The following is a 16,609-nucleotide window of genomic DNA, read 5'->3' on the forward strand; positions in this document are numbered from 1 at the left end:
ACACTTTCTTTTTTACAAAAACTGTTAGTGATCTAGCTCTTTTATATGCCATAAGCTATTATCTACCTATGTTTTTTAATAATAGAGAGGCTAGGCTCGAGGGATGTTCACAAAGCATTATCTGCATCTGCTGTCTTACTGTCCCAAAAGATCTTGCTTTCCACTGTTGACTAATAAGAGTAATGTCTTTCTATAAAAGATAATTTCTCAATATACTGAGTCTTAAGCTGATTATTACTTGTTATGCTACAAAAAGTAATCTCTAAATATCTTCAGTCTTGAGCTTGTTATTCCATTATCAATGTGTTCTGTCTTAAGCTGGTTATAGTGTTATCCAGAATGCAAATAGATATCACTATACCTACTCTGCAGGTCAGATGCAAGGAGGTCAGGAGAATTGATCAGGTAGCTTTTCAAGGAATGGAGTCAAATGTGCCTTGTGAGCATAATCAGCAACCATCTTCTGGGATGTGCTATAGTGTTGAAATTAAGGGTCGATACCTTGCCCCATGGGTAACCTCTGCTATATGTGATGCTTTCAGCTCTAACAGCACAAGTTTTGAGGCTAGGTATACTGTCTACAAAACACTGTTCACATGGATTATCTAGAATATATTGTTGCATGTAGTGTATTAAAACATGTTCTTTTACTGGTTGGAAGGGGATATTCCTTGGGGTGGTAAGATGTCCCAAGAGAAGTGAATGCTATCAGCAGATGATGCCCCTAAAGTAAGTTTGTAAGATGTTCTAAGAGAAGTGAAACGCTATCAGTAGATGATGCCCCTAAATAGGTGGAAGTGTTCTGCTAAGTTGATAGACGCCAAAAAAACTAAAACTGGAAAGTGCTGCTTTGTATTCCTTATTAAAAAAAGTGCTTCTTTATGTTGCATATTTCCAAGAACTTCCAGACTAATATTTTACTTGGGCCGTGGATTTGGTCTAGTGTCTTCAATATAGTGCAAGTGAGAAGATACTCAGAACTGGAGGGTTATTGAGAACTCACCAACACTCATATTTTGGAACATGAAAAACCTTGAATGTCAACATTTCATACTTGGTATTTTGGTTACAAAAGATCCACTGAAAGAACGTTGAAACTTAAATGTTACAGTGTCAAAATCCAACCGGGAGAAATCCTTCAGTAATATGAAAAAAAAAACTGCTAGTATGAAGATAGGTCTACTGTAGTGTCCAAATACTTGGACCATCCAGCTTTTGTATTTGTGTTCTGTTCAGAAGTTTTAATTTATCTTACTGATGCTGTTTTATTTTATTTATTTACTTATGATTCTTCTTTTTTTTTCTCTGGTATTTTATGGCTTTGCAGTTTTATCACAGAACCTACTTCGGTTGGCTTGAATACTTGTCTCAGTGTTAGCGGGAAATGTTCTGATCCACAAGTTTCAGCAACTGAAGCCTTGGATAATGGTAGCCTCTGTTTTGGTATCCCAAATACCAAATTGTGTGCCCAGATAAATTCTGCCTTTTTAAAGGGCGTGAAGTACTGTGGCGGTTCCTACACTGCTTTTCTTTCACCTGTTTGACATCCTGTGTTGTGACATATTCTGGGTAAATTATAAACTGGCATCTGTTTTTGCTGCAATACATCTTTCCGTTTGTAAAGTTGTTCAGTAATTGTTTGTGAGTGAACTTTATTTTGTCAAATTAATAGGAGGCACGGTTCATCCCTTATTTTTATTTGTAACTAATCTTGCTGTATAGCTGCCTTGAAAGCAAATGCAGCGCATAATTTGCAAAAGGCTGATGATTAATGCAACTACAAACTTTATGTATGCAATTGCCATTAAAAGTTCATAGTTGTCCGTGTTGATTCTGGTGATTGGGATTACTGTACTGCTGTGCATTGCAGTTGATGGCATTTACTATGCCGTTGTCTCTTGGAAACATTGCTTAGTTCCCCCTCCCCCCCTTTTCCCAAAATTTGCTTAGTTCCTCCATCCCTTTCTCTTTTTCATTTCACTGACCCCTAACCCTGAGAGATCCAACAATCATAAGAACTGAATAGCCCTTTCATTTCCTTTGTTTTTGCCCACCTAGTTGTTTGAGGGGTAGACAAGTGTACAAAGAAAGGATGGAGAATCTTTTCATTTGAATAAGTTCCTGAATCATGTCTCCGTATTGTACATTTTCCTCATTCTATTTTATGAGTTTGCGAGTTATAAGCTTGTAATGCCTGGTTCGAACCAATCTTTAGTTGTTCCATGCGCAATGAAAGACTGACCTTTCTTATTGTCATGTAGTTAATTGTAGCTGCAGGGACTATATTTTTCTAAAAATCTAGTTAAATGTGATTTTGGTTTGAAGCCATTCACTGGAAGTGTTTTCCTTCCTTTCTAGTTCTTAATTATGCGGAAATTTAAAGCATGAATATGCTCATGTAATTATCAACTGAGTATCAATTAACGAAAGAAATTTAGGAGTATGCATTCGTGAATTTTCTTTTCTGGCATTCGTGAACTTGAATGTTCAGAAATTGTGAAGCATTCTTTCGGATTAACACTGCAACTTGTACGTATAAGTTAATGGTTTTGGGTTTGCCAATCTCTATCATAGACTATTAGTCTGTTTGGCCAAGCGGGAGAAATCAACTTATTTTGAGAAGTGCTTTTGAAAAAAGTACTTTTGAAAGGAACAATGTGTTTGACTAATCACTATGAAAAGCACTTTTGAACAATAATTTGTGTTTGACCAAACTTTTCAGAAAGTGCTTTTAAGTATCAAATTACGTATAAGGACATGAGTAGATTTACTTAATAGTTAATATTATAAGTAAATAAATAATCTCAAAAATTTGTTATTACATGCAATAATTAAATAATTTTATTTTATTTAACTAAAATATGAAAATAAAATTAAAAGTACTTGATTCTTTTAATATAAGTTAAATATATTAAAATTCATTCAACAAATATAAAAGCGTTTACCCCTAAACTCACTATATATTAGAAAGCTATCCTAAAAACAAGAAGAAATACTTATACATTAATATACTAAGTATTAGGTTTAATGGTTATTTTGGTATATACTATATTTTATTAAGGGTATTTTAGGTAAGAAGAAAAGTCAAAACTGCTTCTGCCTTTGAGAAGAAACTACTTTTTTCTGCTTCTCCTGCTTTCGCTTCTTCCAAAAGCACTTTTTTCCCCAAAAGCTTGGTCAAACACCTCAAGTTAGGAAAAAAAATACTTTTTGGCAAAAAAACACTTTGCCTCTTGAGAAGCTTGGCCAAATAGGCCAATAATATCTAAGTTGTTGTGTCTGAGCCGTTCATAGCCAATAGTATCACAGCGACAGCAACTTCAGAATGTCTTTTGCACTGGAATGGCTATACCTTGAGGAGAAGTCAATAATTTGTTACTCCTTTTTATCCTATTTACCTGTCACTTCAACATTTTGCATATTCATTAACAAAACATTAAAAATAACATTTATTTAACTAAACTGCCCTTATCCTTGATCTCTCAAATTTTTTTACTTCTTTCTAGAATATTTATTGTGGTAAAGGTAAAATCAGAAAAAATAAATTAAAATTTTCTTAATTTTCTATAACGAAAAGTATTTTGAAACAATTATATTTAGCAAAAGTGACTGGAGTAAATAGGAGACCGGAGGGAGTACTTTTATCCATTCTATGATTCTATCCAATCAATGTCTGATTTTTGGCAGTTTCAGGTAGCAAGGTTTATTTTGAAGGTTTCTTTGGGTTTGACTTCTAATGGACTAATAAGGATTTCACTTGACCCCTCCCCATCCAATTGGGGGTAAACTAGGTAACAAACGAACAACTCACAAATGGTTTTCCCAAATTGAAAGTTTTACTTCACTCTCTCTTCCAAAATTTTCCACAATTTCAGTAACAAAATTAACTGTTCAGGAAAGAAACACGCTTCAATTGGGAAAACAAATGGAAAAATTGCACTCATATTCGATTTAATCAATCAACTATGTCCCAATCACGAAACAAAGCATTCATTTCTGATTGAGACCCTAAAAAAAAGTTATTCACAAATCTACAATATACAGAAGTAAACTACCTAAAGTGAAATTCCAACAGACCAGGAGATCTAAAAGCCATATGGCTAAGGAACACCTATAATTGTGCCGACTGTTTCAGCAAGATGCATTCAATTCCAACAATCAAGTGAAAAGAACTTGCACGAAGTAATCCAGTATTCAAATTAGCAGCAGCAAGGCATATACGGAACAACAAATCTTGACTAAAATCGATTCTGCATTCATGCCAATGAGTACAAGAGATTCGGAAGTCGATGTGGACCAATGGGATTGGTGTTACACCTGTGTACTTGAAAGACATCTCCATTGGCCAACACGAGGTCCCTTGTCTAAATGCATTAGCAAACCCGCATTGTTGGCTGACAAACCAAACAAGTACCTAAACAAGTAACATGATGATTTCAGTGCCAATTATCTAGCTCAAACTAGAACTTCTAGCAGGCAAAATTAGAAACAGATTTTGCTATCAAAGGAGAACAATATGAGCAATATGATAAAATAGTAGTACTAGCTTTCTAATGATCAACTCACTTGGATCGACGAGCTTTCCTTCTCCACAAGACGAAGGATATTATCCACTGAACAGGAAAAAACAGAAACTATATCAGCAATTATATAGCAGAACACATGACACAGGAGAGCCAAAAACAAACCAAGGGGAATTAGAGGGTAGGGAGCAAAGTGTGGCAAAATTTAATAGCAAAGCGCAATAATAGCTTCTCAAACTCTTCTCCATTCCGCACAGAAAGAAAAAGAAGAAAGATAAGCATAAACAAAGTTCACGGAAATAAAAATAGAATACAAAAGTTTACACAGGTTAGCTATGATCTTCTGACCCAAAACCTTTACTCTCCTTAGATAGAAATCACTAAAACACAATGCTCATCCAAAATAACCAGCGAGGCGAGCTGCGAGTCAAACATACAAGTCGACATGGATCAAACAAGTAGGTTCGATAAAAGAGCTGCCTGTCATAAAGCATCTATCTCAGTGATCTCAAATTGAGATCAAATGTAATCTCGAAGGCAGATTTCATAGAAGACTCCTAACAAGTTGCTGGATCGAAGTAGTACATTATACATCTGCCCCAGCAGCAGAGGGGCTAAGTAGTTCCGCTCAAAATTTGTGTTCACACTGAGCTCTTCTTGGATAGGCTCAATATCTTACTTAAACATAAGCTCTAGAGGTCCATCTCCGTTCCAAAAAGTTAAAAAGTTTATCCAAATAAATAAACCAAAGGGTTCTTAAATAGACCAACTATGAGTCACACTAATTCTAACCAACCAAATGAAGCCAAAATATATCCCACCAGCTCATGCCAAATGGAAGTAATGCAAGGAATATTATCAACCCAACTCTAGATTTCCCACAGTTCATGCTCAGCAGAAAAATATTTATCTCATCATTCTATTTCTTGGAAAACTGTCACTGTGAGTTTGCTCATATTTTCGGCCCCAAGATTGAATAAAGGAGGAGAGTTACGGTAGGTTGAAGCCGACGTAAAACTAATCTATTTATGATGAACCCTCACAATATTGAATACGGCCTAAAGGGAGTGACATCGATAGTAACCATTCATATAGTCGACTCCAACTAGCTTGGGTTGGGATTGAGGCATAGTGGTTATATTCTATGTTCAGAAAGGCTCATCCTATTACACACATAAACTGCAGAGTAAGTGAATAACCAAATTTTGTGAGAGTTAGCACTCTTCCGAAGCCTCACCCAGTAGGAAACAACCAAATGGCAAGACAGATTCTCACAGAGAATAGTCAGAGCATCAGTAAACCGAAAAAGATTACTGTACTTGATTGAAGTACAGGAGTGAACGTTTGCTAAAATATGCCTAAAACAAAGTTCTCCCTCCATAACATTTATGTGAAGGTGTTTCACTGAATACAAAGTTTAAGAAATAAAGGGACTTTTGACACAAGCTAAATATACACAAAGTATCAAAAATTGTCCTTGCGATATAATTAATGAGTTGTGAGAATTCCATGTCTTTTCATTTTCTCTATCCTAGTAACAGAATAATCTTTTATATAAGTAGGTCCAAACAAGTCATGTCATTAAGGGTAAAATTAGAATGCTAACTTTTAATAGTTTCAAAACAGAGAAAGGTATCATTCTTTTTTGAAAAGACTAAAATAAAAATGTCACGCAAAATGAAACATAGGGAGTATGATAAATAATAATTTATCGATTGGTATTCCTAGCCTGGTAGCCATGTCATAATAATAACTAAATCAGGCTATTATACATTAAAAATGCTTAACATCATATACAGGGACAATATTTTGGCATTTCTTTTTCTTTTTTTATCATGTAAGAAATAGACAAACAAAGTTGGTAAAACTGAGATGAAGCGAGGTAAGAAGACTTATGGTAAAAATATCTGTTAACCTGGGACTGTAACCTAAATAGCTGAGATGTAGTGGTTCAAAGCAATGGAAATTAAGGAAGATAAAAAAGAAGAGGTAACGTCTGGAAAACTGGCTCAGCATACAGGAAAATGTAGATCCAGAACATTTCTAGGAACCTAATCAGTATCCTTCCTATTTAGACCATGATGGGAAATCATCATTACTGATAGCATATGCATCAAAGAGATGCCGCCTTAATAACAATAATATCTTCCACACGTATAAAATTTTATGAGCTTCCAAATATAATAGTTCGAATTGAAATTGCTGATGTAATCAGTGAAATGGCCTCCTTTCCTTTTTTCAAAAACAGAGAAATCCCGAGCGCCAGTGGCGCACGAACTCGATGGATGATGGGCCTGCTTCTCTACCCTTCACTTAGATACCAGACTTTTGTCTACAGAAGTGTTCGAACACGTGATGCACACATAATCCACACATCACACACTGCATTCTTACCATTAGAGCAGAGCCTTTGGGGCAATGATATGGCCTCCTTTCAGCTTAACATAAGATATTACAGTTTTATTCCAGAAAATGATTAGGAAAAGACTTTTCAAAGTATCATGATATAACAGTTGCTCCTACTGTGCTTGCAATCATCTAGAACAGCTTTTAACATAGGACACATATCATATGCAACACATACTTTGATATGTGAAAAAGAATTTATTGAGCACAGAAAATGTATAATCACAAGTAACATGGTACCTTGAATATTGAAATGAATGAAAAGCTCGTGACTACAGATGTCTTCCTCACAGGCGTCCTCCTTGCTGGAGACATTTCTTTGCACAACTGCTGAGCAATTTCTTTAAGCAATATCAGCTGTGCTTTATCAGTCCGCATAGAAACGATAGCCTGCCTCATTGATTTCCGATCAGCCTCGAGGGCCTGCAGCCTAAGGTACAGCTTCGTGACCTCAGGATCCCCAAAATCAGTATGATTCAGCGAATCTCTTGGGGTATGCCCATCACCTATTCCTGCAGAAGCCTTGGGCTCTGAGGTACCATTATATCCAGAACCCTGATGTATAGAGTCAATTGTCTACACTCTGTCGTTCATTTCACCTCCAACTTCAGATGACTCGTCCACCTTCCTCAAGTTCGCATACTCCTCTGTTTGCGAATTTTCTGCTTTTCCAACACTTCCACCGAACTTCGTAGAACCTGAGATAAAATCAGAGCTTATTTCTTTATTTGTTACAGGAGGGAATTGAGCGACTACTGTTTTTTCAAGGACATCGTTGTTAAATACTTCCCCATCAGTCTGACTACTTGGCATCAATTCTAACTGATTGATCCTCTGATCCAAATCTCGCAATTGATCACATCATCGTGGGGTCTCTCCGAATGCATATTTCTCAACGTCCACAACCTCATTATCCATCTCTGTGTACACGTGGTTCTCATTAATAGTGCATTTCAAGGGAGGGTAATCATACAAAGAAATTTCAAAACGCTCATCGATGCCCTCACTGACACCATCATTTCGGCCATAACGAACCTTCTCTTTCTCACCATCATCCTCAACCTCAGACTCCAAGAACCCATAACTCAACATCCTATGCTTATACATTTGCACCTCACAAGTCAACGACTGGATCGTCTCCTCCCTCTTATACAACAAATCCTCCAACGCCATTATCTCCTGCTGATCATGCGCCATTTTCTCCTCTGTGAACATCTTGAACTGCCTAAACTCCATTTGTGACTCGGCTTTTTCCCTCTGCAACCTCAAGATCATCGACATGGCTTCGTTAGCAGCCGAGGAAGCCGCATTCCTCTCTTCCTCCAACTCGACACTCAATTCTTGAATCGTCTCCTGTTGGCTACCAACCATTTCCCTAAGAGCAACACACTCGTTCTCCATTTCTATACGAGCTGTTTGAGGCAAAATCAGACCCGGGATCACAAATTTCTTCTCAATTTCATCATATTCGTCCAATTTTCGCTTCACTGTCCGAATCCAAGTCCCCGAAAAGGACCTGTTTGTTATAGAACACTTACACTCGCATTCACAACATTTGACCTCACTGGTTGACGGGGTCGTATTTGCAGAATCCATTGACTACCAATAAAAACTACTTTAAACCCTAAATCAGGAAATATCCCATAAATTTGTACAATGAAAAATATCACGAAAATCCCTCCCTTCTAAAATATATATGTGTACGAATTTGCCCTTTTCCCTCAAATACGAAATCCTGTAAAAAAAGAAAATGATTGAAAATCAAATCAAATCAGAGTTAGAAAAATTACCGTAACTAAAAAGAAGAGAAGAGTAAAATTAGGGAACCTGGAATTGGAAAAGAAAAAGGAACTGAAGCTGAGTAAACGGAGCTCAAATATTCCCGGGAAAGTTAAAAAGATTTTCACGGGAAAAAAGAGGGAAATGGAAAATACCGGGAGAGAATTTGGGAACCCTAGTTCTAGTTTTCAGTTCCTTGTTTGGTTTGGTTGCTTCGTGTTTCGTGAACAAAATGATCTGTTTTCTGAATTTTCTATTTTACGTTTCTATTCTTTTACTAAGATATTTAGAGAGGGAAAGGAGAAGGGAGTGATATTGGACAATTCTGGCGGCAGCGTCGGACTGGGCGGCTAAGGATACCGATATTCTTTTATTTTTATTTGTACCCATTTTCAATTCAATCTTCAATCTTTTTCTTTTTCTCTTTCTATAATCGATCATCTTGTGTTTTTAGTTAAAATCAAAATTTAATCATAGATAAATCTTCATAACAAGTTTGATATGTTATTCCAAAAAAATAAAATAATAAGCTATTATAACATGTTAACTTGAATTAGTTGTGTAATTGTTTTTAATATCGTTAGTGTTTACTACTTAAACCTTTCTTTTTATACTATTTGAATGATATATCATAGTGTTGGTTTAGAGGATGAGGCGGAGTCTTGAAAGAGTGAACTATATTAATGTTCAAATGCAATCTATGAATAGCAATGTGTGATAAAGAGTGTCAGTTTGTATTTATTTCAAGTGTAAAAGCATTATAATTATACTTTTTTACTTGACAAAAATTATTAAAAGTTGAAGTTAATAAGGATTCAATTTTTTCTCCACTTTTCTATTAGTTGCCACAATTGACGACTGAACATGTAATGAAACAATGATGAAGAGCTCCGGTTCATAAGTATGAGATATTAATCATCAGTCAATTTTTAGTTAATCTACAATTACCACATAATTAGCTCTGTGAAATCATCCATGTGTACAGTTAACTTTAAGTGACCTCAGAGGCCAGAAATAGCTAAATAAAAAATATTTCAGTATAATATTCACCCACAAAATCGATAATTAACATAAAGCACATACGATATTGTAACCAATTATTAATATTTTAATATCTCTATTTTTTTGCTGGACACTGTAGTTGTACGAAAGGAAATAGAAAGACAATAGTGTAGGCACGTATGGGTTTAATATGAGTGGAATTGTCTCCTGATGTTGGAATATTTATTATTGGATAACAATATCCTCACAACGACGTGCTCTCTTTCTCTTTCTCTGTAGTTACACGTAAACGTCGTTTGGTTGGTTGGGATACGAAAATTTAATTTTCAACCTTGTTAAAACAATAGTATTTGGTTATTGTTTTTCTTTTTTCTAATAAATGATATTCGTAATAAGTATGAAAAGTTCAAATATATTATTTTATACTAAATAAAATATGAAATGATGATATGAACAGTAAAATATAAAACTTACCGGATTACTCATTCACCTCGAGCCGAATTATGTGATTTGTTTCGAAATCCGACCTCAAATTGAGATCTATATCTCAATTTTGTAAAATCCCTAAATTCTACCCAAATCCCTAATTTTTATCATGAAATTCATAGATGAAAGATTAAAATCAATGGGTGATTGTGGAAATACATCAAAACAAGTTAAAAATCACTAACCAATAAAGTGGGGATGAAATCTTCAAAATCGCCTCTAGGCCAACTCTAGCTTTCAAAATGGTAATGGTCAAATCCCCACTTTCAACACTTTAAATATCTAGGCATCAGGTGTTCCTCGCGTTCGCGAAACGTGAAGCACCTAACGCGTTCGCGAAGAGAACTGGCCAAAAGGCCATAGTGTTCGTGAGGTCCTATTCACATTCCTAAAGGGTAAATTCCCTACGTGCCTTCGCGTTCGCGAACCCCAGTTCGCGCTCGCAACGAGAAACCGCCCACCTTCCCCGTAGATCACCCCCAGGCATCGCGTTCGCGAGATGCCTATTATGTTCGCGAAGGGTAAGCCCCCTATTGCTTCGTGTTCACGGACGACCCTTGCATTGGCGAAGAAGAATCAGTCCCTAGCCCAAGTTTCCCCTTCACGATCGCGAATTACAATGCACCATACATAAGAAACAACAGTTTTTACAAGTTTAAAAATGGCCAGAAGCCTATCCGAAACTCACCCGAGCCCCTCGGGCTCCAAACCAATCATGCACACAAGCGTAATAACATCGTATAAACTCTCTCATGTGATCAAACACCAAAATAACATCTAGAACCATGAATCGGACATCAAAACGCATGAAATTCAACCAAGCGTCCGAATCCTATCAAACCAACTCTGAATTACACAAAATTTTACAGACAAGTTTCAAATAGCAAACAGACCTATTCCAAGTCTCAAAACCAAAACCCGAACTCGATAACCATAAAGTCAACCTACGATCAAACCTAGGGAGCTTTCATACATTCCAATTGCTAACTTTCGGCAAAACAAGTCAAATCAACCTAGGGACCTCCGAATTCAATTATGAGCATACACCCAAGTCCAAAATCACAATACGAAGCTATCAGAATCCTCAATACATCGATCCAGGGTATTTTTCCAAAATGTTGACCATAGTCAACTAAACATCATTTTAAGTTAAAAATTACTTTTTCTTCTATATTCTATGTAAAATGTTTCCGGAAGACAACACAGACTAAGCAAGCAAATCAAGAAACATCAAATGAAGCTAATAGAGGTCTCGGAACACGAAAATAAGGGCTAGTGCTCAAAACAACCTATCGGCTCGTCACATTCTCTACTTCTAAAAGAAACGTTCATCCTCGAACGAACACAGAAAAATACCTGGACTGGTAAAAAGGTGTGAGTATCTTCTCCGCATGTCGTACTCGGACTCTCACATAACTGCCTCAATCAGCTCACATTCCATTGTACTTTCACCGAAGGAAAACTCTCAGATCTCAACTTTCGAATCTTTCAGGCTAGAATAGCCACCAGTTCTTCCTCACAGGCTAAATTTTCATCGAGCTGTCCTCATGGTTCTTCCGAAGCATAAAAATGTGAAATACCGGATGTACCCCTGATAGGGTAGGAGGCAATGCAAGCTTGTAAGCAACCTCCCCAACTCTCTCCAAGATACCAAATGGACCAATAAACCTCGGGCTCAACTTGTCCTTCTTCCAAAACTGCATCACGCGACACTCGGAGAAGAACCTTCTCACCTACCATGTATGCTACATCTCGAACCTTCTGGTCTGCATAACTTTATTGCCTGGATTGAGCTGCATGAAGTCGTTCCTGAATTACCTTAACCTTATCTGTAGTATCACGGACCAAATCAGTGCCTAGCAACCTAGCCTCTCGGAGCTCAAACCAACCAATCAGTGAACCACATCGCCTCCCATATAATGTAACACCCCGTAAATCCGGATTAGTTGTGGATGTGTTAAATGAATATTAATATGATCTTTTAGACATGTAAAGCCCTATCGGGATGAGTATGGGTAATGTAACACTCCGTAAATCTGAATCAGCCTTGTGCGGACGAGGACTATTAATATGATGGTTTTCAATTGGATATGATAATAAGTGTATGAGGTATATCATAAGTGATTTGGGGTCTAAGGAGAGACATAAGTCTAAGACAAGTTGGAAAATTACATGAAAGACTAAAATTCCAAATGAAAGTTCTTTGAGTCTAATTTCCAACGCTTTAAACCGTTCGTCATTTGGATATTTCTACAAGAAGTTATGACCAAATTACCAACGGCTGGCGGAGGAGTGTGCGGATGCGAAACATCCGAGGCCGTGTCCCAAAAGAGGGGTTGGCAGTGAAGTGCTTCCATAGAATCCGGGTCAGCATCCGAGCTCCTGATAGGAGTGAACTGGGGATGCGAAACATCCGAGGCCGCATTCGAAATCTAGGCCTATAAACACAATTTCGGGTCCATCTTCCCCCATTTTTTGGACGAATTTTAGGATTTTCCTCCAGTCTCTCAAGACCTCCAACCCCTCCCATCTTCAAGGTAAGAAATCCCCATTATCTTGGTGTAGATTCCATCATTTCTACACTAGTATTGATGAAATCTACACATAAAATACTTAGATCTTCAAGAGATTTTTTCAAGAACTCAAACGAGGGTTTTGCAAGATTTCTTCCAAAAAAGTAATCCTACACCCTTAGACTTACATGTATGAATTTATTAAGGGAATATGAGTATGAATAAGTATTGAAACTCTTGGTATGGTGATTGAAAGCCATAAGTTCCCAATTTAATTACATAACTATTATAGAGATTGAAAGATGATTATTTGATGAAAGTTTGTTGGTTGGGTATGGATGGATGGTCATATATGTGATGTTGGAAGTTATAAATTGGTTAATCATGTTGGTGGGATAAATTGTTGATGAATGGTGGTAGTTGGATGAACTAATTATATGGTGATGAGATGTAGAGATTTATGCCTACAAGGTATTTGATAATATGCCTAAATGGCTTAAGTTATGGAATTTGTTACTAATATTGGTTCCATGGGATATTAATATTGTAGATTGAAGGTTCTTAGTATTGTGGATCACTAAGGGGCGAAATTAAGGTATGTGAGGCTAACTCTCTATGTTTGGGAATGTTAATGATTCTCCATACATTACGTTTCTTTTTACAACGTTACTAATTGCCTCAAAAATATAGTTAAGCCTAGTTCCTTGAATAGTTACAGAACTTCTATTCTCTAGCTTTATAACTCGTTCATGACTTTCACTCTGAACGTTGTGAGCTCAGTGCATATTCAATATAGACTTGGGTTTGATGCCTCCGAGTCTCAGTACAGATTACTCAGCATCATAAGCAATTGAAGTTTCAGTGTTCATAATCAGTTCAAGAATACATGTCTCAGTCTAGTCCCATTCAGTATTCCAGTATCATATAACTCAGTGTGATTCAGTATCATGTGTTGCGGTATGATTCTCAGTTCCTAATTTTGAATCCCTGAATGTTGAACACCTGTATTTGGGCTTGAGGGCGTAGTTTATGCTTTGTGCATGTTTGGGCATGAGGCTGTAGTTTATGTTTTATGCATTTTGGGCCTGAGGCCATAATGATGTATATATATACTTGGGCACGAGGCTGCAGTTTGTGCACATATATATTGGGCCTGAGGCCGTAGTTTAATATTCAGATAAACATGTTATTCATCATTCAGAAGAGGGAGTATTCATATCCTTACTTGCTTTATTCAGTTCAGTTATCAGCTATCATTTCAATCATCAGTTATTAGTTATTATCTCAGTTATCATTTTAGTTTCAGTTTCAACAGTTATAATTTCAGTTATCAATTATCAATTCCCAGTTATCAGCCCAGTATTAGTGTCACCATTTATAATTCTTTCTTTTAGTTGCTTTACATACCAGTGCAATTCAAATGTACTGATGTCCCTTTTTGCCCGGGGCCTGCATCTCACGATGCAGTATTGATTTATAAGTAGATGATTCAGAGTGCTAGGATTCTCGTACCAGCTATTTGGTGATCCCCAATTCTTTCAAGACATTATCATTACTTTACAGTCTTCAGTATTCACATATAGTAAGTGTTTTCAGTACTCAAATAGAGGCTTCATAGACTAGAGTAACAGTTAGACAGAGTCACAAGTTTTTGTGTTAAGCAATGTTGTCTACAGACATGTTTCAGACTTGTATTAGTGTTTCCATACTTTGATTTTTATCCTTCAGAATTTCAGTATATCAGCATGTGTTAGTTTATCTTCCGCATTTAGTATGTTATGATATCACATGTTGATTCAGCAAGCCAGTTGGTTTGCTCAGTCATATGTAGTCAGGCACCGAGTGTCGTGTTACGTCCAGGCCAAAGTTTGGGAAGTGACAAAGCTTGGTATCAGAGCATTAGGTTCAAGTGTCCTAGGGAGTCTATGAAGCCATGTCTAGTGGAGTGTCCTTTATATGTGTGTGCCGGCCATGCATATAAATGGTTAACTACCAAGACATTCAAGATTGTCTCATTTCTTTCTACTCTAGATCGTGCCATGAAACTTAGAGCAATAGGTAACCTTCTGTTCCTATCAAATTCAAGACGTATCGAATGCCCATGTGTAGGAAAACCCAAGGTGCTAGCGAGGATTATTGCCTATTGGGGTATAATTATTCAGTACATGTTGGTAACAAGTGAGACTTAAGAGGATGTTGAAAGTGAGATACAATGTATAGTAGTACATATTAGTACATAACCTTATTAGAAAGTATGAAAACAGTCATCATGTCTTATGGTTATCAACTTACCTCAATTACCGGTTATACAGTCTTTTAGTTAGCGGGTCTATGGTTATTCAGTATGCTAGTTACTAAAACCCCGAACGCATGTTAGAACCCGAAGAGTTTAAGTTAAACCCGAAGTACAGTGGCAGTGGGAAAAAAATCAGCTAGTAGTAAGGGATAAAACTACAAAAGAATAGCCTTTAGGAATTATCAAAATGTGGTTTCCCCAAGATTGACCGTGTGAGAAAAGTTAAATTATTAAGATTGTGTATGATAGTTGTGAATATATTAGCTTTACGTTATGTAAATAATTTATTTCTTCCTAGTAAGAAAGATTTCTCAGAAGTAAGTTGGAAGATGAGTCGTCATTAACGTGGAGTGCAAAGAATTGCAGAAAATAAGGAAAGTTATTTGGATCCCAACAAAAAGAGAAAGATCTGCAAGTATAAGACCATTGGTCTAAGGAGTGATGTGAAAATTTTCAGTAAGTCCAGTTATATATTTGAAACCGAATAATTAGCATGGGATATGAAAAAGAAAATTAGTTCGGTAGTGAGGGAAAATCATATAATTACCACCAGGAATATGTCTAGCATGTGTAAGAAACACAAAGAGAGTAGATTGAACACCGAGCTTAGTTATTGATGATAAAGTGATCACAGAAAAGCTATAAAATCATGGCCATTTATGTGTTATGGGGGTAGTTCCATTGCACGAGGCTTTAAAATTTGGAGTACATGTCAAAAACTTAGTTCACAATAACACTATAAGTGTTTTCAGGAAGTGCTTAAGAAGATAATCAAGTGTGGGAAGTATAATTCATGATTGAGGTAGATAAGAGAACTCTGGTGAAAGAAGTTCACATCTTAGCCCATCTAGGTGTTCAATTTGCGTACTCCAAAGATAGTGGAGTTGTTGTCTAGAATATGACTTGTTCCTCCTTAGTAGCCGAAGTGAAGGAGAAATAGTTTGATGATCCCTACTTGTTGTAGCTGAAAGGGGGGATTCACAAGCATAAGATGATGGCTTTTAAACTAGGGGAGATGGTAGTACTTTGAGGTACCACGATAGATTGTGGGACCTATTGAAGGAGGAAAATGTTAGAAGCCCATAATTCCAGGTATTCTGTCTACCCTGGTTCCCCAAAGATGTATCATAATCTCAAGGAGATTTATTGGTGGAACGACATGAGCCACTTCTTCACAAAATTTGTGGCCAAGTATATGAATTGCCAGCAAATGAAAGTCGAGCAGCAGGAAACCAAGTGTTTATCTCAGAATACACATATTCTTTAGTGAAGATGGTAAATATGGACCTTATAATAGGATTATCTCACTCATTAAAAAGCATGATTTGTATGGGCGAAAGTGTAGCTCATCGATTGACTGGTTCGAAGTTAGCAAAGCAGAGTAGTTGAGACCAAATTTGGTCCATCAATCTATGGAGAAATTTAAGTTCATTCAAGAGAATTTGAAGACAGCTCAGAGTCGCCAAAAGTCCTATTCGAACATGCAACATAGAGACCTAGAGTTTCAAGTTGAGGATTGGGTGTTTATAAACGTTTCGATTATGAAAGATGTTATAAGAGTTGGGAAGAAAGGAAAGCTCAATCCCTGATACATTGGCCCATAT

The 16,609-nt window shown here is 36.7% G+C and overlaps 1 protein-coding gene and 1 pseudogene across 12 annotated transcripts in view; one reads left to right on the forward strand and one right to left on the reverse strand.

The window, feature by feature from the left end:
* LOC107795246 (uncharacterized) overlaps positions 1-16,609 on the forward strand; it is an 80,580-nt gene that overhangs the window by 19,486 nt on the left and 44,485 nt on the right. For 9 of the 12 annotated variants that reach the window (XR_012705024.1, XR_012705025.1, XR_012705026.1 and 6 more), the window contains 2 exons: positions 373-569; positions 1,328-1,795. The exons of 1 other annotated variant lie outside the window; for it this stretch is intronic. Coding sequence is in view for 7 of the 11 variants with exons in the window: in XM_075244115.1 (XP_075100216.1) it covers positions 373-569; positions 1,328-1,544 (414 nt within the window). In the remaining 4 variants the exon portion in view is untranslated. Of the gene's footprint in view, positions 1-372; positions 570-661; positions 835-1,327; positions 1,796-16,609 lie in introns of those variants that run through there. 2 more of the 12 variants (XM_075244119.1, XR_012705027.1) reach the window with 2 other exon arrangements.
* LOC107795248 (myosin-binding protein 7-like) lies at positions 3,927-9,063 on the reverse strand (annotated as a pseudogene).

Source organism: Nicotiana tabacum, chromosome 22 (assembly GCF_000715075.1).
Source record: "Nicotiana tabacum cultivar K326 chromosome 22, ASM71507v2, whole genome shotgun sequence".
In the NCBI taxonomy this organism is placed as follows: Eukaryota; Viridiplantae; Streptophyta; class Magnoliopsida; order Solanales; family Solanaceae; genus Nicotiana; species Nicotiana tabacum.